A 20,542-nucleotide genomic window follows, 5' to 3' on the forward strand; every position below is an offset into this window, starting at 1 on the left:
ATGCTCTGTGAACTGAGTCTTTCTTATTGGGTGAGTCATTGCATCATCTGGCGGCAGTCCATTTCAGAGATGGCAAGCAGCGGAGGGAGCTGTTTCTCCCGCCCCTCACTTGTAACTAACCAGATTTTGTTAGGCTTTGTGGAGCATTCGCCTTTCACTTCTGAAGATCTGGGTTAAAGTCTGCATTAGGCTGTAGGTGAGATAACTTGACGGTTTCAGGCTAGTACTTAGTGGACATTTGTCCACTTTAAAACAGGCTTCATGTCCTGTGTTCAGGGAAGAGCCGGGGCCCGGAATATCAATGAGTACTGCTACTCAGACCTGTGGTGTGCCTGAAGAGCTCTGAAGCAGAAGGTCAGAACTGAGATGCTTTTGGCACAGCTATGTGGAGAATGGTAAACTCTGTAGCATGCCTATCTAGCCAGCTCCAGCCGCCCTTCAATTTCACAAGCACTAAATTCGTCCACAAAATTTAACAAACAAACAATGGGTGAAGATTCTGTGCCCTGACAATGCCCAGATGGCCACTGAATAGTCAGTGTTTTTGTTAGGTTATTTTGCATTGGGGTTCTTATTACGCTACGTGAAAAGAATCCACCACCAGAAGTCTCTCTCTTGGTTGTTAAGATTTGTCCCTGATAAATGTGGTTCTTTGCACTTGAAACTTTTTATCTGGCTCTGGTCCAGCTGGCAGGTTTGTTCCATCTCAGTTTGAGCCAGCACAGAAATGTACGTAATGGGATGTTAAAATCGAAGTGTGTGCTCTCTTTCCACTCCACCGAGGGGGAATTACCGGGATAGCAAAAAAAAATTAAAACTAACCCTGGGGGCACTTGAAGTAAAGAAATGGGGAGTGAAGGGAGAGCAGCAGTTGATTCTATCTGCTATCTATGGTATATTAGCCTTTCAACCATGGTGGCTAATTTAACTGCAAACCAGTTATCCAAACCAAAGGTTAGCCCTTGCTTTATTAATGTTCATAGTGTAATTTCAATGCCTGACTTCACCTTTGTCACCTGCAGTCGAATCATTCTCCTCCAACCCTCTTTCCCTTGGAATTGAATGACGTGGGCTGATGGAAGTCGTCAAATGCATTGAGGTTATAAAGGAATTTAAGGTTGGGCGGAAATGCCCCGGTGTAATGCAGGACCCTGTAGGACAACAAAGCATGTCTGTTTAGCCACTATGGAGGCAGACAGGTTAAATTTTCCCCATGGTTATTTTAGAATGCTGTTTATCCAACACCAAAATGAAGTTCCGAGTGCATACACGCCTACCCATACTTGCACCAAGATGCACACAAGATCATGAGAACTTATAAGTACCTTGTATCGTATTCATGCTTGTATCCAGATATGATTTGTTTCGGTTTTTAAATTTTTAATAAATTTGGTGACTAGGAAATGAGGATCTGATAATACAGAGCTGGGTGTAGGGGAGGGAAGTGTTATGTAAGCTTCCCACACAGCTCTGCTTGTGCACTTCTATCACATCTAGCAGCATCCCCAGTATTTTCAACCTGGGGTTTTTCCTAAGTAGAGACTGATTGCCGCAGCCAGTTATGCTAAATTGTGTTGTGGTTCTGTGGCTTGCACAAATGAGATGCTAGGTGGAGGCCCACCAATCTTACTTTACTTGACTACAAAGCAGTATTTGAACCCTGGTCACCAGAGTGAATGGATGAAACCCACTTATCCCATGGATCTTGTTTTTCATTGTTCATCTTACATAAAGTTCTCCCTTGCTGGTTCCAGCAGAGCACAGTGGAGAAATGACTATGTTAGTGTGCCTGATCCTGACCTCCACAGCTTTCTCGAAACTTTTGAAATTCTATACTAGATTCTTATTTGACATGTTGTTTTTGTTTGTATTGGTCAAAACCCCTAAAGAGAACCTTCCTTTCTTGCCACACCAGAGAGCGCATTGGCCCTTGGGTGGCATTCCTCTTCAGTCAGGGAGGAGCAGAGATGGTGGATAGGGTGGATGTATACCAAACAAGGGAATTAGAGTTTCTAGCTTGTGAAGTGTTCATTTGGGTAAGAGGTAAAGGCAGCAGTTGGGCTCCACTGTGGGCGTGCCGCTTGTTCTGGTGCATGTGTAAAGTGGTTGTACCAAGGAAGTGACAGGATGCAGTGCACTTGAACAACAGGGTTATGAGCAGTTGTTGTTTTCAGAGGTTGGTTTTGTTAGCAAACATCTCTAGAAATTTGTAAGATGAAAATCTAAATGAATTAAAAGCATGACACTGCCCCGGTGATTGGGGCTGCCACCCCTTTGTTTTAATGGCTCCACCACATGAACCTTTGTCTCTGAGTTGACTGTAAAAATGACCATCGCCTCACTTGTTCGATACTTGTGATTTATCTATTGCAGTGTACTACAAGCTATCATGGACTTATGAGTTACAGTAGAGTAAATGCACGAGTCAAGCTGGCTATTGGGTTTGGGAGGCTGACTATACTTAGTGGGGCAGGGTTTGTTTTCTAGGTTTCCTGGGTAGTATTCTGGACAGATGTATGGTGAATTGTGATTCACACAGGACTGTACACAGAAAACCAAGTACTCTTAATATTTGTAGGCGGTCGATTTGGATTTGTTTCTGTTCCTGTCAGTGGTGTCTGGCCCCCATTCCCTTTGTAGAATTTGCAGTGGTGGTGTTTCTTTGGAAATGTCTTTATCTCTAGCATGTTGAATGTAACCGTTTCTCTCAGACATGGCTCTGGGTGAGTTATCCGTGTTTTTGTGACCTCCACATTGCAATATGGTATATGAGGCGACTGTTCAGAAGCACTTTGAAACTGTAGCTTGTGCTGAATATGTCTTTTTTGCTTATGTAGCAGATATAGCCATAGGTAGCATATTATATCAGTGCTCCACAGACTGCACTGGCTTCCTATTCACTTCTAGGTTCAATTCAGAGTGTGATACTGACCCTTAAATCCCTGTGTGTTTTGCGACCTGGTTAACCAAGAAATCGCCTTACTCTCTCTGTTCCTTCCCGATATTTTAAATCAGCTGAAGTGTCTATGTTAACATTTTTTAAATGTTGGGGACTGGCAGCAAGGTGCTTTCAGTAGAGGACTTTTGATTTTGGAGTACACTTTTTTTTATTGATTCAGTAGAGCCCATTTTAAGCCAATCTCTTCTCTCAAGCTTCTGCCTGAGGCAGAGAACTTGGGGAATATTTGTTATGCTGAAATGTTAAATTCTGAGGCTGAGTTTCTAATTTTAGGTAAGATTGTCTGGTTATAGATAACTGCCAAAATTGTGCTCCACAATCTGAGCTTTCTTTTAAAGAAAATCTGTTTCTAGCCTTTACAGTTGCAGAGAGAACTTTGGAAATCCAAACGAAGTATAAACCAGTGTAATGTTGTTTGCTTGAGTCTGCAGACATCCTGAAACAATAGCTTTGAGAGGCATGAACTGCCCTATTCACCTCAGTCAAGGCCCTCAGACTCAAGAGTTCCGCAGCCATGGAGTTTGGTTCTTTTCCAAGATGTCATAGAATTCACCATTTTCCTGCAACTGCCCCCCTGACATTTTGTTTTCTGCCTCCTTGCCTTGCCGGGATGTGCCTGCCAACAGCTGCCTCTTGCTCTCCAACTTTATTTGTGAGAGGGAGGTAATTGGGTTACAGTACATGCTTCAGGCACTGTTCCACTCAAGCAAGCAGTAATGGTGGGGAAGCCAGAGCACCCAGAAGTAGTGTAGGTTGGTGAGCTAGGCAGCTTGAAGAACAGTGCAGCAGCAGAAACCTAGGAAGCCAAGGAGACAGATGTCATGTCTTTCTCCCCCCTTCCAATCCCCGCTTTCACTGGTAAACTTGAAGAAGGTTCTGAATTTGGTCTCCTGGACAACATTGTGTGAGCCAAGGCCAGGGGAGTGGAGCCAGACCACATATAGGAAATAACAGTGACAACAACAAAACCCCCTCAAAAATTATGATAGATGAAATTTACTCCAATAAGTATTTTCCATGATAAACATGATATGGTAGTGATTATGGGTGATTTTTCTGTAAAGGCTGGAAGCAACAGTGATGGGTTGAATAAAGTTATGGGCAAGTGCAGCAGGGGTTTGGACATGAACCAAAATGGTGAACGATTAATAGAAATGTGAATAACTAGTGGTAGGGTGGAACAATATTTCTTCATGGAACTCCCCAGATGGTACTACAAAGAACCAGATGGATCATTTCTGCATTTTAGGAAGGGTTTACAGCTCTTTGGTCAATGTATTTGCTTTATATTGCTAAATTGAAGATCAGTTTAGAGGATGAAGAAGGTTAAAAGGAGACCACGCATCAACAGTGCGCAGTTAAGATTCAAACTCAAGTGCTTTTCAGCTTGAGCTGAAGAACAGGTTCAGTGTTCTAATGGAATCAACAGATGAAACAAAGTCATTGATACACTGTACTTCAGTTTGTGCTATCTAGAAAGTGCAAAGATAGCTCTAGTAACAATGAAATCCAAAGGGGAAGAATGGATTAGCAATGCTACTTGGGCAGCAGTGGAAAAGAAAAGTAATACCAAGCAAAAACACATGTATGCTAAGATATGTGAGGAGACAAGCAAATAGTGCTCCTGGAGGAATTCTATGCTACTGCGTATCTGCATAATTAATGAGCTATGCATATTTTTAATTTTTTGTTCAGAAAAAAGCTTCTGCTGAAATGTTGCTGTAGTTCCATCTTTTCCCCACAAGAGGGCGCTGTGGCAATAGAACAAAGCAGCAGCTCCCTGCCAGCTAGGGAAGAGAGAGAGCCTGCCTTTTTCGCAGCACCTGTTAGGCTAAGTGGGGAGACAGGGGCTATGGGGAGGTAGACAGGGCCGGCTCCAGGCACCAGCTTAACAAGCAGGTGCTTGGGGCGGCCAAGGGAGAGGGGCGGCACCTGCGGCAGTTCGGGGGTGGCAGGTCCCTCACTCCCTCTATGAGACCTGCCGCCGCCGATCACGGCTTTTTTTGTTTTTTGTTTTGCTTGGGGTGGTAGAAATGCTGGAGCCGGCCCTGGAGGCAGACAGCGTGGGGTGCTGGGGATGGTGGTCAGACATGGGCTCATTAGGGCTAGTGGGAGAGGACAGACTTGGGGCAGGGGCTGAATGGGAGTGGAGGCACAGGGCCACAGAGGGGAGGGAGATGCAGGGGCACATGGTGACAGGGGAGGGGATGCAGAGCTACATAGGGACGGGGTGGCTAAGTGGGGGCACAGAGACACATGGGGACAGGGGAGTGGCTGAGTTGGGGGCACAGAGACACATGGGGATGGGGGAGTGGGTATCTGAGTGGAGGTGGTGGGACACGTGAACAGGGGGTGCAAGGACACATGGGGTGTAGGAATACATAGGGACAGAGGCAGATGGGCATGACTGAATGGGAGAGGCTAGGGGTCAGCCAGGGTCTGCATGGGGGAAGCTCCCTAACAATTCCCCTCCCCCGCCCCCTCCAAAAAATCCTGTTCCATACTTTTCCCACCCATACCCAACAGCCCTCCCAAGTTCATACCCAGGCTCCTTTCCAGCAATTTACTTCCCCCTCCCTCAGCTCCTCTGTTACCCCTGACTCCCCCAAGCCTTTGCACTGCTTCTGAGGGGTGTGGGAAATACGGTTCTCTATTGTAGTTTAAATGAATTATTACTCAGTGTTGTGTATAAATATGCCTAGTAAGGAATCTATTTGTCAATAAACATTTCCTGAATCTTTTTTTGCTGTCTGTATTGTTACAGGTATTTTGAAATAAATGACCAAAAATAATTGAAACTTGTGTGATTATATTGTGTTATTTTGACAAAATATGCAGAATTTTAAAATATTGTGCATAGAACTTTTAATTTTTTGTTGCAGAATTCCCCCAGGAGTAAAATAGCAAGAATACAGAATTCTATATGAGACAGAGAAAGGAGAGCCAGGAGGGATACAGGGAATGTATTGCTAGAAATTATTGAGAGGCTGAAGATACTAGCCAAAGAGGTGGCCATATTACCTTGTATAAGACAATCAAACAGCTAACAGAAATATTTAGCAAGACCGGAGGCCCTATGAAAGATGCAAATAGGTAGACTCTTAGTACAGAAGAACAACAAAGGAAAAGATAGTCACAATATTTTCAGGTTGTTTTAAATAGACCAAGCCCAAGCAAACTACTAGAAATATGTGATGAAGACTTACCACTAGAGCTTGATATTGATTTAGGTGATATTAAAATGGAAGGCATTAGAAAAGTCATCAGTAAACTCAAAAATGGGAAAGCAGCTGGAGAAGACAGACAACAATAGTGGAAGAGAGATGTTCAAAGCAAGTGATGAAACAACCCTCCAGATTTGTGTTTTTGGCTAGAATATGGAATGAAGAAAAGATCCCAACCCAGGGGAAGAGAGGCCTTAGAGTAAAATTGCCATAGAAGGGTGACCTATCGAATGGCAACATCTGGAGAGGAATCACATTACTTTCAATACCTGGGAAGAATCACATGCAATATCATCCTTCAATGTATCAAGAAAAATAGATCTCCAATTTACAGAGGAACAATCAGTTTTTAGACCATTGAGATCATGTACAGACCATATTGTTTTCAGGCATATTATAAAACCAAGTGTGGAGCAGCGAGCACCTCTTAAGATCAATTTTATAGATTTCCAGAATGCCTTTGACCGTGTACACAGAAACAGTGTCTGGAGAATTATGGCATATTATGGAATACCAGCAAAAGTCATTAGAATAATTAGTTATCGATACGATGGTGCTGAATGTACAGTTAGAGATGGTAACATTAGCCAATGGTTTGCAGTGACACCTTGAATAAAGCAAGGGTGTATTTTGTTAACACTGTTGTTTGCACTGGTCATTGACTATGTCATGAGGAAAGTGACAACAGAAGGCAAATGAAGAATTTTATAGACAAGTGATAAAGCACAATTGGATTACCTCATTTTGCTGATGATACCGTCCTGCTTAGTTCAACACATTGCTTAATGGAAGAGAAGACCCAGCTTTTGGCAGGCATAGCAGAACAGGTTGGTTTGTTTATCAATGGGAAGACTGTGTGTGTGTACACACAATATATATAATAGTTATTAGCGTTCCAAAAGCAACCATCAGGATAGACGGAGAGACACTAGAAGAGGTAAAATGACTGACTTATCTACGGAGTGAGATGTACAATGATGGTGACACAAAGTTATATATCAACAAATCTCAAAAGCAGCAAACAACTTTCATAAACTTGAAAAGATTTGGAAAAGTAGCATAATGGGCGCTGATACGAATTTTTAATACTGGCATCATGTCTGTTCTCCATATGGAGCAGAGTCATTGAAATCTACAACCGAGAGAAGATCAACTTATTCTAAGTAAATGCCTCCAGAAGATCTTCAGAGTACAATGGAAAGAGGTTCTTGCAAGGTCAGAAATTCTAAGTAGAGCAAACCAACCTAAAGCATCAAACATGGCAATAAGATGATGATAAACACATTTAGGACATGCTTTATGGATGCCACTGACATGACTTCCACATCAAGTGATGATTTGGATGCCGCCTGGAAGGAGAAAAAAACGTGATCTAAAGAAACATAAAGAACAATAGAGAGAGAGGCCAAATGCATCAGTATGACACTCAGAAGTCCAAACAGACCAGCAGAAGCCAAAATAAATGGTGGAAACTGGTGGATGCCCTATGTACCTGAGAGTGTGGGAGGATAAAGAAAAAAGTATTTTCCAACCGTAAGCCGTAATTGTGTGTGTTAGCATGAAGGTGAATGGATGGGGATGAAAGAATGAACAAATATTGCTGCAGGATTTAGAGGTTGTTTCAGTGGAATTTGCTCCCATTGTATCAGAGTGCATGGGGCCTTGGGTATAAGCTATTTTGTTTAAAGGAGTGGCTTTCACAAGCGCCAACTTTCCAAAGTACCGGGGGGATACTCAACTCCCGGCTCTGCCCCAGGCCCCACCCCCATGCCGCCCCACCCCCGCCCTGCATCTTCCTGCTCCGCCCCTCCCCCAAGCGCGCCATGTCCTTGCTCCTCCTCCCAGCCTCCCTGCATGCCGCCAAACAGCTGTTTGCGGTGGATGGGGGTAGGGTGACCAGACAGCAAATGTTAAAAATCGAAACGGGGGTAGGGGGTAATAGGAGCCTATATAAGAAAAAGACCCAAAAATCGGGACTGTCCCTATAAAATCGGGATATCTGGTCACCCTAGGGGGAGGAAGGGTGGAGGTGCTGATCCGCAGGGCTCACCAGCAGGCAGGAGCTGATGGGGAGGCTGCCGGTGGGTACTCAGCACCCACCATTTTTTCCAAGTGGGTGCTCCAGCCCCGGAGCATGCACGGAGTCGGTGCCTGTGGTGGTTTGGAAGGGATTTGATGCTCTGTTGGTTTTATTCTTGAGGAGATGTGAAAGTGGTACAATGATAAGGAAGGATGCGGATGGTTCAGTGGTTGACACTAATCTGGGATTTGGGAGGCCTAGGTTCAATTCTCGACTTGTTGCAGACTCCCTGTGTGACCTTGGGCAAATCAGTTGCTCTCTGCCTCTGTTCCCTTTCTGTAAAAGGAGGATTATGGTATCTCACATGGGGTGTTGGAAGGATAAATATGTTAAAAATTGTGGGGCACTCAGCTACTGTGGCTAAGGGGGCCAAATAAACACCTAAGATAGATGGAGGAGCCTGGGAAAGAATTCAGTGATGTCCATAGTATGAAGGAAATACTATTAATGCAGACTTTTTCTTTGGCATCGCATCCAGTTTCATGTGTAATCTCTAATCCAGTCACTTTAACTTCTGTGATGTAAAAGTATTGGATGGTCAGGCAATAGCTTTTCAGGTGTGATCGCCCGTTGCCAGGCTGTGTTTGATCCAGGACGCAGGCTGGCTTGGTGAAATAGAAGTGGTAGTTCCCTGGCCTAATATGGAGCTGTTTGAAACCATGGGTACAAGTGGGCATAGACAATATTTTAGTTTCACTTTCATGGGTCACATTTTGTCATATTGGGAAAGAAGATTTGTTTTGTTCCGTATAATACTTTTTGTTTCCACACTGCTAGATTTTTCTCTCATCTTCCTAATGTGCCCATTATTTAAGGATCAGATAGTTTTCAATGCCACCTCTGCCCTATTTGTTTATGGGGATTCTGCAGGCCCTACAGGGGACGCAACTCAGGAAGTGTGTGTATTGGCAGTTGTGCCTTGGTAATTGTGGGGAATCCTTGTCACTTAAATACCAACATCTAGGCACGTTAGAAATATGAGACAACATTGTAGGCATGTGCCTGACTGTAATTAAATATTTCATATTGCCAGCTGCAACATTATTTGTAACCTTCAGGGCTGTGGGCCCTTCAGGTGTGAGAGAAATTGTACTTGAGGGGAAAACCACCCTGGGCAGTTCTCCGGTTTGTTCTGTTTCAGTGACTAGCCTACCTTCCTGGTGCATCTCTGCTTGCCTACATGGGCACACACCCAATAGCTGAGCGCACACATGCTCATATACACACACATCCCTTTCCTCCAGCCCCACACACAGAGCGCGCACACTGGCTTCCAGAGTCGCAGTCTCCAAAAGGCCTCTCTGTGTCTCTGAATTGGATATGTCAGCAGGCCAGGCGGGGATGGAGGAGGAGGCGGGACCCTGCTCTGATTAATTACCTTAGGCATTCGGGGGTGGGGCTTCCATCAGCCATCTGGCTGAGATATGGGAGGGAGCTGGAGGCGGGGGGGGGGGGGGAGGGAGAGGCAGCCAGAGAGGAAGAGAAAAGAAAGGAAGAAACACTAGAGAAGAAAGGGAGGAAAACGGGCGAAAGGGAAAACCCCACGAGCTCATAAGAGCCACACGAGGGCAGGGTGAAAAGAAAAGAGCCAAGGAGCTTCTACTATATCCATCTCGAAGGGTTTTTTTCCTCCCACTTGTCTCTTACTCCGGTTTGGTTTATGGAGAAAAAGAAAATGGTAACTCAGGTAAGGGTTGTGTTCCCTGCTGCTGTCTGCGCTGTCTCCCCCTGCAACTCTGAATAGCCGGGAATTGAGAGGCTTCTTGCAGAGCTCTCGCCTGCTGGAAAAAGCAGCTTTTAGTGTTCTGAGCCGCAGGACGATTGATCTGCATGGTGTGTGTGTATGTGTGTGTGTGTGGCTACCCCTCCACCCCTGCTCCATAGCAGATTCCTGTTTCCTGTGCTGTGCAGCTGCAGCTCAGGAAAGACCCTGTGGGGATTTGTCTACCTCTTTGTCTTGATGTTGAGAGGGAGGGAGAGGGACTGCAGAGGTACGGAGGGATTCTCACAGAACTGCCATGAAACCAGGGGCTTCGCTTTCCAGGTTCACAGGAGAATTACTAGGGGGTTGGACCTCACTCCCTTTCACCTCTCCTATTTTGGCTTGGGAGCTGGAATTTAACTCCTTCACTCAATGGCTGGGGCATCTTGTGGAGAGCGATTCATTTTTTGGCTCTGTTGGCAGCACAGGCCACAGCAGATGGGGGTCCTCTGCGTACTTACTGGGCATGGGATTTGAAGCCCCTTGTCTTTGACAACTAATCTAGCTTTTTAGTGCCCTCTAGAGAGCAGAATGCATGGGGGGCATATGTATATCTTCTTTCAAGAGAGGCTAAATCTGCATTTTAATGGCTTGTTTCTGACAAGCAGAAAGGTAAACATCCCCGTCCTCAGGTGGCTCTGCTGGTTACCCTCCAAGCGATGGACCCTTCTTTAAGGGATGTGGAAATGAGAATGGGACTGATTACAGTTGAGGAAGGAGAAAGTGCTCGTGTTGAGGGCAACTGACATTTGTGAGGGAACTTACCCAGGGTCTGGAACCATCATCTTTCTCCCACCCTGTGAGGAGATTTAATTGGACAGTGCCCACCTTTTAAGGCCACTACTTGTTTTAGGATTTTCTGGGCATGGAATCGCCAAGTCGCCACCGTAGGGAGAGGAGGAGGAGGAAGGAAGTGGCATCGCAGGAGCTGGAATCCTTTACCGTTAGACATTATATAATGCCCTGCAGTGCTGTGCAGAGCCGGAAACCTTTGGGGGATATTCCCAAGGGGAGTGGGGGTGGAGGAGAGGTCTAGCAGAGGGAACTTTTCATCAGATCTGGGGTTGGTGAGTGCTGTTTTTCTTTGGAGCTCAGCATTATTTGGAAAACATTCCAATTTCACATATACACATCCATTCTTCACTCCCCTTAGCTCTAACTGGATACATGTTTGTTATGAACATTGCTGAGACTGTGCCTGTCCCGCCGCAAGGGGACATTTCATAGATATTTGGCTTAGTATGAGACAGCCACAAGAAGTGGTGATACCAGTTTTGATCCCTTCATTCTCTCTCGCCTTGCATTGATTGTCAATAGCTAAAAGATAGGAAGGTCTCTGTCTCCTCTAAGGCATTTTCCAGGGCTCCCTGTCCCCATCCCCCTCTTCTGCTTTCACTGTCATAGTCGTCATCTCCATCAGTGTGCCCTTTCATCTAGACCAGGGCTTTCTGTTAGCAGAGGGCTTTTAGTGATCTCCTGAGACTTTCTGCCTCCATTTAGTTACCGAATGGTCCTAAAACGGTGTCTTAACAGTCAGTGTCCAGTTGTGTGTAGCTGTAGTGTGCCTGTAGAATGTGCAGTTATTGTACAGTTGTATGTACATAGCTTGTGTTCCTCCGTGTGTGTGTGTGTGGTTGTATGTGTGGGAAGAGGGTTTACCATGTTCATGTGTATGTGATGTGTCCTTATTGTGTGTAGTTATGGTGCACATGGTCTAGGTCTATATTGTGTGTGTATATATGTGCAGTTGTGCATGTGTGTGCCTATGCCCCCAATTAAAAGTGTGCACAGTAAGTGTGTGCATATGGCCAGAAAACCTGAGACGGAACGTTGGCATAGAGACATGGAGAAGCTTGGAAGTATGGGATTCTTGTAGTACAACGTTAAACAGAAAAATTATAAACCTATCAACGGGTTCTGGGGACACCCTAATAAACCAGATGAGGGAAGTCTGGACTATTGCCTTTCCCAAAGAACCATTAATTCACAGGCGTGTGGGAGAAGACGTCAAACCCATGAATTACTAGTCTTGGTTGACCTTGAATTACAATGTCTTAAGTGTGTGTAATTTCAAGGATACATTTGCTGGGTGGAAGTTGCATGTTTACATTCTGATATGAGAGAAATCCAAATTAAAATAACCAGAAGGGTCTGAAAGCTCAGGCTTCATCTTTCTCTGAGGGTCTCTGAACGACTGACTGGTATCGATTTACTCAAATGTAGGAACACTGGGGTAAATTCATCCATTAAGTACTGCTGTCTTTTAGGGCGACTGCATGGGTTGTTTATAGTCTGGCCCTATATATTACTTTGCTGCAGGTTTGGGGTGTTATATGGTCTAGAATAACGGGGCATACAGAATAGCATCCTCGCCCATGTTATTCTTACTGAGTTTCTGGTTCTGTGTATTGCAGTGACCCTGTTCAAAGCCTGTGAGTGAAAGCCCTGTTTATTCCAGTGGGACTTTGAACCTTTATGTATGAAAAGCAAGTGATTTGTGTTAAGCTTATAGCAGTTAGTGTGTGTGAATATGACAGCACTACACACACAATCTGCTGCACACCTGCTTTTTGGAACATCTCAAAACAAGGTAGTCTGGTTTACTGTATTTTAGGGAACAATCTCCCTGGAAGTGAGATTAGATGTATGATGGGCCATTTAAAAAGACAAAAATGGGAGGAGATCGGGGCTAGAAATAGTGATGGGTAGAAACAGGAGATTCTGATATGCTTTTAAAATAGGAAATCAAGATTGCTAATGAGAATTTGAGCTCCAGTTCATTAGCAGAATGTGCCCTGATTCCCTTAATCCTAAATCAGTGAAAATGAGTATAAACCAGGCCCAGTATGTCATGTGCTAATTGCAGATGAAAGGAAAAGTCTTGGGTGGAGAGGAAAAGATTATATGTTAAAGGGCTTTTCTCTCTGCAGTGCATGGTAAGATTGCTAGTTTCTGTGAAACACAAAGCCCTCCCTCTCTTGGACAGCCCTGTGCCGTGCTGGCATTTTCCTTAGAATCTGTTTCCCATCAGGGCTGAGAGAGGGGGAAGGTGTTGAACATCTGGGAAAAGAGAAAAGGGGCTGCTGTCCCTTTAAGGAGTTCAGCAAGCCCATGTGGCAGCAGGCAATTCTGGAGTGTATTCCTTTGTAATGAATCACCCGTTCCATTGTTTGCTCCCCCCCACTCCCCTGTAGCTTGGAGGGATGGAGCCTTTCACCTGGGCTGCTGCCTGCTCACGGTTCTTGTTCCTAGGTGGGGGGAGGGGATGTTTGCTGTAATTAAAGCCAGACACAAGAGAGCTGCTTTCTTCAAACTGCAGTGCCCCATTTTCTCTCTAACATGTCATGGGGTAGGGGATGGCAGCTCTGCATTTTGTGGCGGGTACAGGCAGTAGCATCTGAGGGTCTGGTATTCCTTTTCGTGAGAGTCCTGGATCTCCTTGTAGGGATTACTAGTCTCCATTTTGTGACACCATCAGAAGTGACTTCACTCCATTCTCTGCCAGCATGCCCCCTCCCCCCAGCACCCCTCTGAGACTCCAGCTAGGACCGTTTATCTTGGCACGTGCTTGACTGACTACGCTCTGTCCAGGACTCAGAGAGGTGGTGGGGTTTGTGGGTTTGAGACTAATTTATGTTCCTGTTAAAACGGACTAGCAGCGGCCTCATTTTTTCCAGAGATTGTTTCTTCCCTTCCCCCTTCTATAACCCTTTGCTTTCCAGACCCGCACCGCGCCAGTCTGAGAGACAACCTTCTGCAGCCAGAAGTTGCTCACCCAGTCTCTGCTTTTTTTGAAAACAAATGCAGAGCTCCTTAAATGGAGATCGTATTTGAATCTGAGCAGCTTTCTGACTCATTAAAGGCCTCTCTCTGTGCCCATCTCATTCCTTTGCCTCAATCTCTCTCCCAACCCACCCTTACAGTAATGACCAGATAAAATGCACCTTTGTCTGCACCCTCTATTGGGATTAGTCGGGTGCTATATATTAGGCAGGGTGGAGACAGGAGGCCGGGTAAGGAGGGCTATCTTGTACTACCTAAAAATAAACAGTGCATTCTATTATATGAAACTGTCCTCCTTTGTCTGAACTGTCTGTAAGGAAGACTCAATCCCAGGACAACTCTACCTCCTCTTGCACTGTGTGGTGAGATTCTCTCTCTCCCTCTCCCTCAGGAGAGTTGTATGCTGCCAAACTCCTCTTTTCCCCCTCTTGTATGGTGAATGGTTCCAAATTCTCCCTGTTCCTTCACAAGCACCCCTCCCTAGATGATGTGTGTTTCTCTCTTCTAGCCCATCCGCACCTTTTTGCTGTATGGCGTCTCCATCTCCCCTGGGCAAGCTCTCTTCTCTGCTGTTCGGTTTGGAGTCCCTTTCACCATGTGCACAGACTATCTGAAAGCCTTTGTACTTCTCTTCACGCTAGGGCTCATGTTCATGGTTTTCTTTTTATTCTGAAAAGGGTGCCCGTTTAAATTTCCACTGCTTCTGTGCCTGTGGCATTTCCTTGTCTCTCCTCATTTTCCCTGGTTTGTCCTCCTAGGACTTTTTTCAAATGCTGCAGAGACAATGTTGGCAATGGAGGGATGTGTATGTGTGTGCATGCGCACACGTGTGAGTGAGAATAGGAGTCCTAGCAGGTCATTTCCCCAACAGAACCTCCCAAGGAGGAATCTAGTAATGGGACTTGCTGTGTTTATGGGCCTTTGGTTTGTTTCCTTAGGTGTAGGAATATTTTAAAGAGTGTTTATTGCATTTAGAGGAAGAACTTAAAAATCAGTGGGGCCTATCAGAACCTAGAGAGTGAATTGAAAAACCTATTCTCTGCACCACCCAGCTGAGGACTTTCAGGCGCATTTGAGCAGAGTGCAAACTGCTCCAGGCACTCACTTAGCAGCCTCAGGATGGCAGACGCTGCATTTAATCATCTCTAAGCAGTGAGGTGGTGGGAAAGGGAATTTGATACAGCTGTGCCATTTGCTCAGATCCCCGTCTCAGGAATTAACTATTTCATTTAGCACATTTCTACTTTGAAAGACAAAGGTGACTCAGTGATTGGTGCCCAGGATAGCAAATTAGGAGAGTGGGGTTCTTAGGCTCATGGTGAAACACATTGTCATCAGATTAAAAGTGCTATGTAAATACGAAGTATTGCTTTTTGTTATTACTTCAAGAAGAGGTCCCAACGTGAAAGATCTAAATGTATTGCTCGTTGGGCTGTGGTGAGTTAGCAAGAGCCATTTGAGGATAAGGACCCTTTGGTGCCTTCTGTACGTCTTTTGGCCACTTGAACAAAGCATGAGTTCTTTGTGACGAGTGGGATTTCAGTGAATTAGTATTGGACATCTACTTACTGCAAAGCAGGACCTACTACTGCCAGAAGAAAATAATGAGAGAGCAGAATGTCCTGGCTAACAGACATTTGTGTGAGGATGAACTCCATTTTCAAACTAGCTTTTACAGGTAAAGCGATTGTGCTCATGTGTCAGATTCTGGAGACAATTTCAGTGGGAGATGCATCTGTTCATTTGTGGGTTTGTAGAACAAAGTAGTATACTCTATTCTCTTTTCTTTCCTCTTACCCTCACCGTTACCGTTTACTAGTTGGCTTCTTAGGCCACAGAATTCGGGTTTCAGTAGAGGGAGTAGAAGCAATCAAATGGCCTCATGGTGGGCACACAGATGGAAGAAGTTTGCTTGTTTAAAAAAAACTCATAAATTTAAAAGGAATGTAGTCAGGTGCTCTCCCTATTTCTCTTTTTTTTTTCTGGAATCTGAAAACAGAAATCTTTCCTTCCCACTAAATCTATTTTCCGTCTACATTATGTGAAACTGCTCTGATTTGTTGTTGTAGGGTTATCTATGATCTCTGTGCTGTGCAGATTTTTTTTTTTTTTGTTGGCTTGCTAGTGAATGCTGGTTTGTGGTTTGTGAGAGCGGGAGTTGCATATATTGTTTCTGTAGGGTTGTTTGCAGACACGAGAGCTACTAATGCTGACTTGTTTTCTTCTAGAAAAAAGAGCATTGAAACCTTTTTGAAAAATAAAGACTCGAATGGACTTTGCAAATAGATGGAAAAGAAACCAGTTAGGACAAATATCGAGCCTGTTAAGTGACAGTGTGCTTTTTATAAATGTCTTATTTCTTTTCGCCTTACCAAATTCAGTCTGTTTATGTAATTCAGATTAATATTGCACACAAAAACAATGTTAAAAGAACAATATTAAGGTTGCAAAGTCAAGCACTCAAAAATCAGGACATACCAGAATTAAGGTTGTTTGTGCAAACTTAATTCGGCCCCCTTGTGCAGTATGCATTATGAAACAGTCTTTGGCTACATGATCTCATACAGTTTTTTCCCCAGAAAAGAGAGAGAAGGGTTTTAAAAAAAAAACCAACAAAATTCCATCATGTGGCATCATATTGATGCAAAAATGGATCATCCGCGTGGCTGGAACCTTTAGATCTACCATCCAGACCTCTGCCACTTGAGCTAAGGGAGTAACTGATACCAGTAGTAGGTGGACCAACACTAGAGGGAAATGAGACACAGGCTTTGCCAGTGGGTTTCATAGCTATTTGCTGACAGCACAGGAATGGTGAGATTCAGGAATCTTGGGTTCTGTTCCAGGCTCCAGAGGGGAGGGGGCTCTAGTGGGCGCAGACTCTTCTGCTTATTCCCCCAACCATGACCCCTTCTGCCTTGTCCCCTCCAACCTATCCACATCCAAGTCCTGTCTCTGCCCCATCCTTGGCTACTAATCCCAGTCCCTGCTGCCCAGCCAGTCCCAGTTCCCCGCCTCCTGACTCCTTCATCCAATCTCTTTCTCCTCCACCCCACTTCCGGTCACCAGAGGGCTCTCTCACCCACCGGCCCACATTCCCCATCCCTACTGGTTTCCAGTTCCAATCTCCTTCTCTGGGTTCCTTGTCCAATTGCAATATGTCTCTCCTCTTCCCAGGCTCCTAGTCCCAGTCTCCTTGCCGGACTCCCAGCTCCAGTCTCTCACTGTGACTCCAGTCGTAGTCTGTTTGCTCAGCCAGTCTCGGTCTTCCCCCCGCAACTCTGTCTGCCATCCTCTGGTTCCTTGTACTAATCTACTCTCCCTCCCTTGTTCTCCCCCCGGCAGATCTGGCTCTTGCCCCTTCTGCACTCTAATAAGGCAGCTTCCTTCTCCACTCTGTCTGGGCCCAGTAGAAGGGTCAAGGAGAACACAGGAAAGACAGTCTCCCCTGCTATCTCTGAACTGGACTCAGACCCAGCATATGGCCTGCAGCAGTCGAGAGCTGCAATTGCAGTGAAAGTCCTGCTCTGCTCCAGGCTGGAGCATGCCTATTGCAGATGGAATCTTTAAGGAATTTAGCTGCTAAAATCTAAGAATTCTCAAATCAGCATGTGCAAACTGTGATCCCCCCCGCCCCAAAGGATTATAATTTGGCCAAATTTGGGTGGATTTTCAAAGGATTAGAAAAGGCACATCCCTGACACAAAGGCCTTCCCCCGCCAAAGTGCCCTGCTTCCCAGCATGGGGGTGCTATGTCTCGTCAAAGAAAGGGTCACCAGAATTTTTTAAATTGGGCAGAACAACATGGTTTCCCCTAGCCTTTTTCTCAGCATTAGCTGAACAATTTTGGCTGAAACTTTCACAGAAATTCAGTCTGAGGCATACACGTGGCATGGAAAACTTCAAACAGTTAGTTTGGCAAAGTTATAAGTAACTGAAGACAGGGCCTGATAATGGAAAGTGTTGGGCAACCTTAATAATAGGCAATAGTACCAGCCCTGCCTATAATTGGGCTTGGCAAAATTTAATTTTTATATTTTAAATAATTTTGATGGATAATAGTTTACTTTTAATTGTTTTTTCTATTTGTATCATTTTACATTTCCAGTTGTGCAATAATATGTGTGTTAAGCATTTCCAAGTTTATCCATATAAATGTTCACAGTTGTGGGAAATTATGGGTGGTGGTGGTCAGGCAGTGGGGGGTGTCAAATATTAATTATTTAATGACAGGCATGGATTCAAAAAGTTAAAGCTTTATAACTGTTAAAACACAAATTATCAACATCACACGTCAAAATAAACACAAATATTCTTAAAGAAAACTGAAAGTTCTCAAGCAGATTTTTCTTACTTTGCCTATTTGTAAATTTTGATTATTGATGGAAACATATTTTCATTGGTTTGTGTGTATAGGGAAATTGGCATTTATCAACATTTACCAATACAAATCTAATGTTTTCAAGACAACCTATAATTACTTTTACCTCAAATACAGTAGAACCTCAGAGTTACGAACACCTCAGAAATGGAGGTTGTACATAACTCTGAAATGTTTCTAACTCTGAACAAAACGTTATGGTTGTTCTTTGTAAAGTTTACAACTGAACATTGACTTAATACAGCTTTGAAACTTTACTATGCAGAAGAAAAATGCTGCTTTCCCTGAATTTTTTTAGTAGTTCATGTTTAACACAGTACTGTACTCTCTCTGTGTGTGTGTGTGTGTGTGTGTGTGTGTGTGTGTGTGTGTGTGTGTGTGTGTATATATATATATATATATATATATATATTTTTTTTTTTTGGGGTGTCTGCTGCTGCCTGATCGTGTACTTCTGGTTCTAAATGAGGTGTGTAGTTGACTGGTCAGTTTTAACTCTGAGGTCCTACTGTAGTCCCAAAGTACTGTATATTGCCTGTAAAGTACAATCCAGTTATCTGAGGGTGCAAGGGGACACTACAACTTTAGGGTAATTGGGATGTCAGCCTAGCTAGCAACCTTTAAGGGCTACACTTAGGTTGAGGAAGCCTGAGTGCAGTTAGAGCCATCCTACTTCCTTAAGGTTCATAGATTTTGAAGTTCTGGTCCTGCAGACTTTAGGAGTTGTGCATGGTGAGGCCCTGGTCCCATGAAGTTTCCAAATTTTGGAGAGCAAATTTGACTTCCAGATGACTGTTTTTGATTGATCGAGTTTTAGACATCAAAGTTTGACTTAAGCAGTACATACAATACCACTCAGATTCATCTTCCAGTTTTTTATCTTCTCCTTGTATAAAAGCCTATCTCACCCTCCAATCCCTAAGTCATAGCTAGGCTTAAAATATTTGCAAGGAGTGTGAGAGGCTCACCTAAGAGTGGACTTAAGGTTTTTTTTGGACAGCATCAATCCTGTATAGGGCACATATCCCTATGTTGTCTTTAATTTGTTTTGTTGTCCTCTGGATCTTTTCTTGTTTTTGTTGTGTCCTATGTAACACTTGAAGTGAGGTGACCAAAACAGAACACGCTATTCAAAGTCAGCACAGTTAAGGAAGTGGGAAAGGCATTTGTTTTTCAACCAGCCCCCTTTTTGAGAAAGATCTGTCTCTGTAGAGCTAATTGGAAAGTGTAGTATAGACAGGAACAAAAGTTAGCCATTTGAATAGGCTGAATTTGATATCCATGGTTTCCTACAAGCAACTTCTTCCAGACTGACTAGAGTAGACAATAGGAGAGGGGAAGGTGGCTCTTGAGGGATCCAGGAACTTGTTGACTCCCTGTGAACTGGTGAGATTTTGTGGAATGTTAGCTTTGTTTGGTGTTCAACTGTTTGTATTTAATTCACACTATGTTGGTGTAAGTTTTCTTCATTTTTCTTTCTGTGTCTTTAAACACCATCTTTCACCTTGCTGTATTTACCAAATGCAACTTTGTGAGGCTCATTTTCTGCTAAGCTGAAGCCCCTCCATGTCATTGTGGCAGTGTAAAGGGACAGAACTTTACTATGGGGAATTCCCTCCATGTAAGGGAGCTACATGAGTGTAGTCCCTGGAGTAGAGGACAGGGAGGAAAGAGGGCTGATCAGAGTTGAGGAGTGGGTATGGTGGGAAGCACACTGTGCTCTGACTGTTCTCTGCTTCCCATGTAGGGTTGCCAACTTTCTAATGGCACAAAACTGAACACCCTAGCCCCGCCTCTTCCCTGAGGCCCCACCCCCACTCACTACATTCCCCCTCCATCGGTGGCTTGCTCTCCCCCACCCTCACTCACTTTCATTGAACTGGGGCGGAGGTTGGGGTGCAGGAGTGGGTGAGGACTCTAACTGCAGGGTGGGGCCAGAAATGAGGGGTTCTGGGTGTGGGAGGGGGCTCCGGGTTTGGGGTGTGGGCTTACCTTGGGCGGCTCCTGGTCAGTGGGGCTAAGGCAAGCTCCCTGCCTGTCTTGGCTCCGCGCTGTGCCCTGGAAGCGGCCAGCAGGTCCGGCTCCTAGGCAGGAGGTCAGGGGGTGGTGGTGCCTGTGGGTAAGAGCAGTGCATGGAGCCTCCTGGGCCCCCTACCTAGGAGCTGGACCTGCTGGCCACTTCTGGAGCGCAGCGCATTGCCAGGACAGGTAGGGACTAGCCTGCCTTAGATCCTCAGCACCACCGACCGGACTTTTAATGGCCAGGTCGGCAGTGCTGACCGGAGTCGCCAGGGTCCCTTTTCGACTGGGTGTTTTGGTCGAAAACTGGACACCTGGCAACCCTATTCCCATG

General features: G+C 44.8%; 1 protein-coding gene across 17 annotated transcripts in view; it reads left to right on the plus strand.

Moving 5' to 3' along the window:
- Positions 1–20,542, plus strand: part of RBFOX2 (RNA binding fox-1 homolog 2) — a 250,700-nt gene that overhangs the window by 138,562 nt on the left and 91,596 nt on the right. Inside the window, exon 1 of one of the 17 annotated variants that reach the window (XM_034777772.1) lies at positions 9,728–9,950. The exons of the other annotated variants lie outside the window; for them this stretch is intronic. Within the exon in view, the coding sequence (XP_034633663.1) occupies positions 9,924–9,950 (27 nt within the window). The 5' untranslated portion in view covers positions 9,728–9,923. Of the gene's footprint in view, positions 1–9,727; positions 9,951–20,542 lie in introns of those variants that run through there. 17 annotated transcript variants of the gene reach the window in all.

The sequence above is a fragment of the Trachemys scripta genome, chromosome 1, assembly GCF_013100865.1.
Source record: "Trachemys scripta elegans isolate TJP31775 chromosome 1, CAS_Tse_1.0, whole genome shotgun sequence".
Lineage (NCBI taxonomy): Eukaryota > Metazoa > Chordata > Testudines > Emydidae > Trachemys > Trachemys scripta.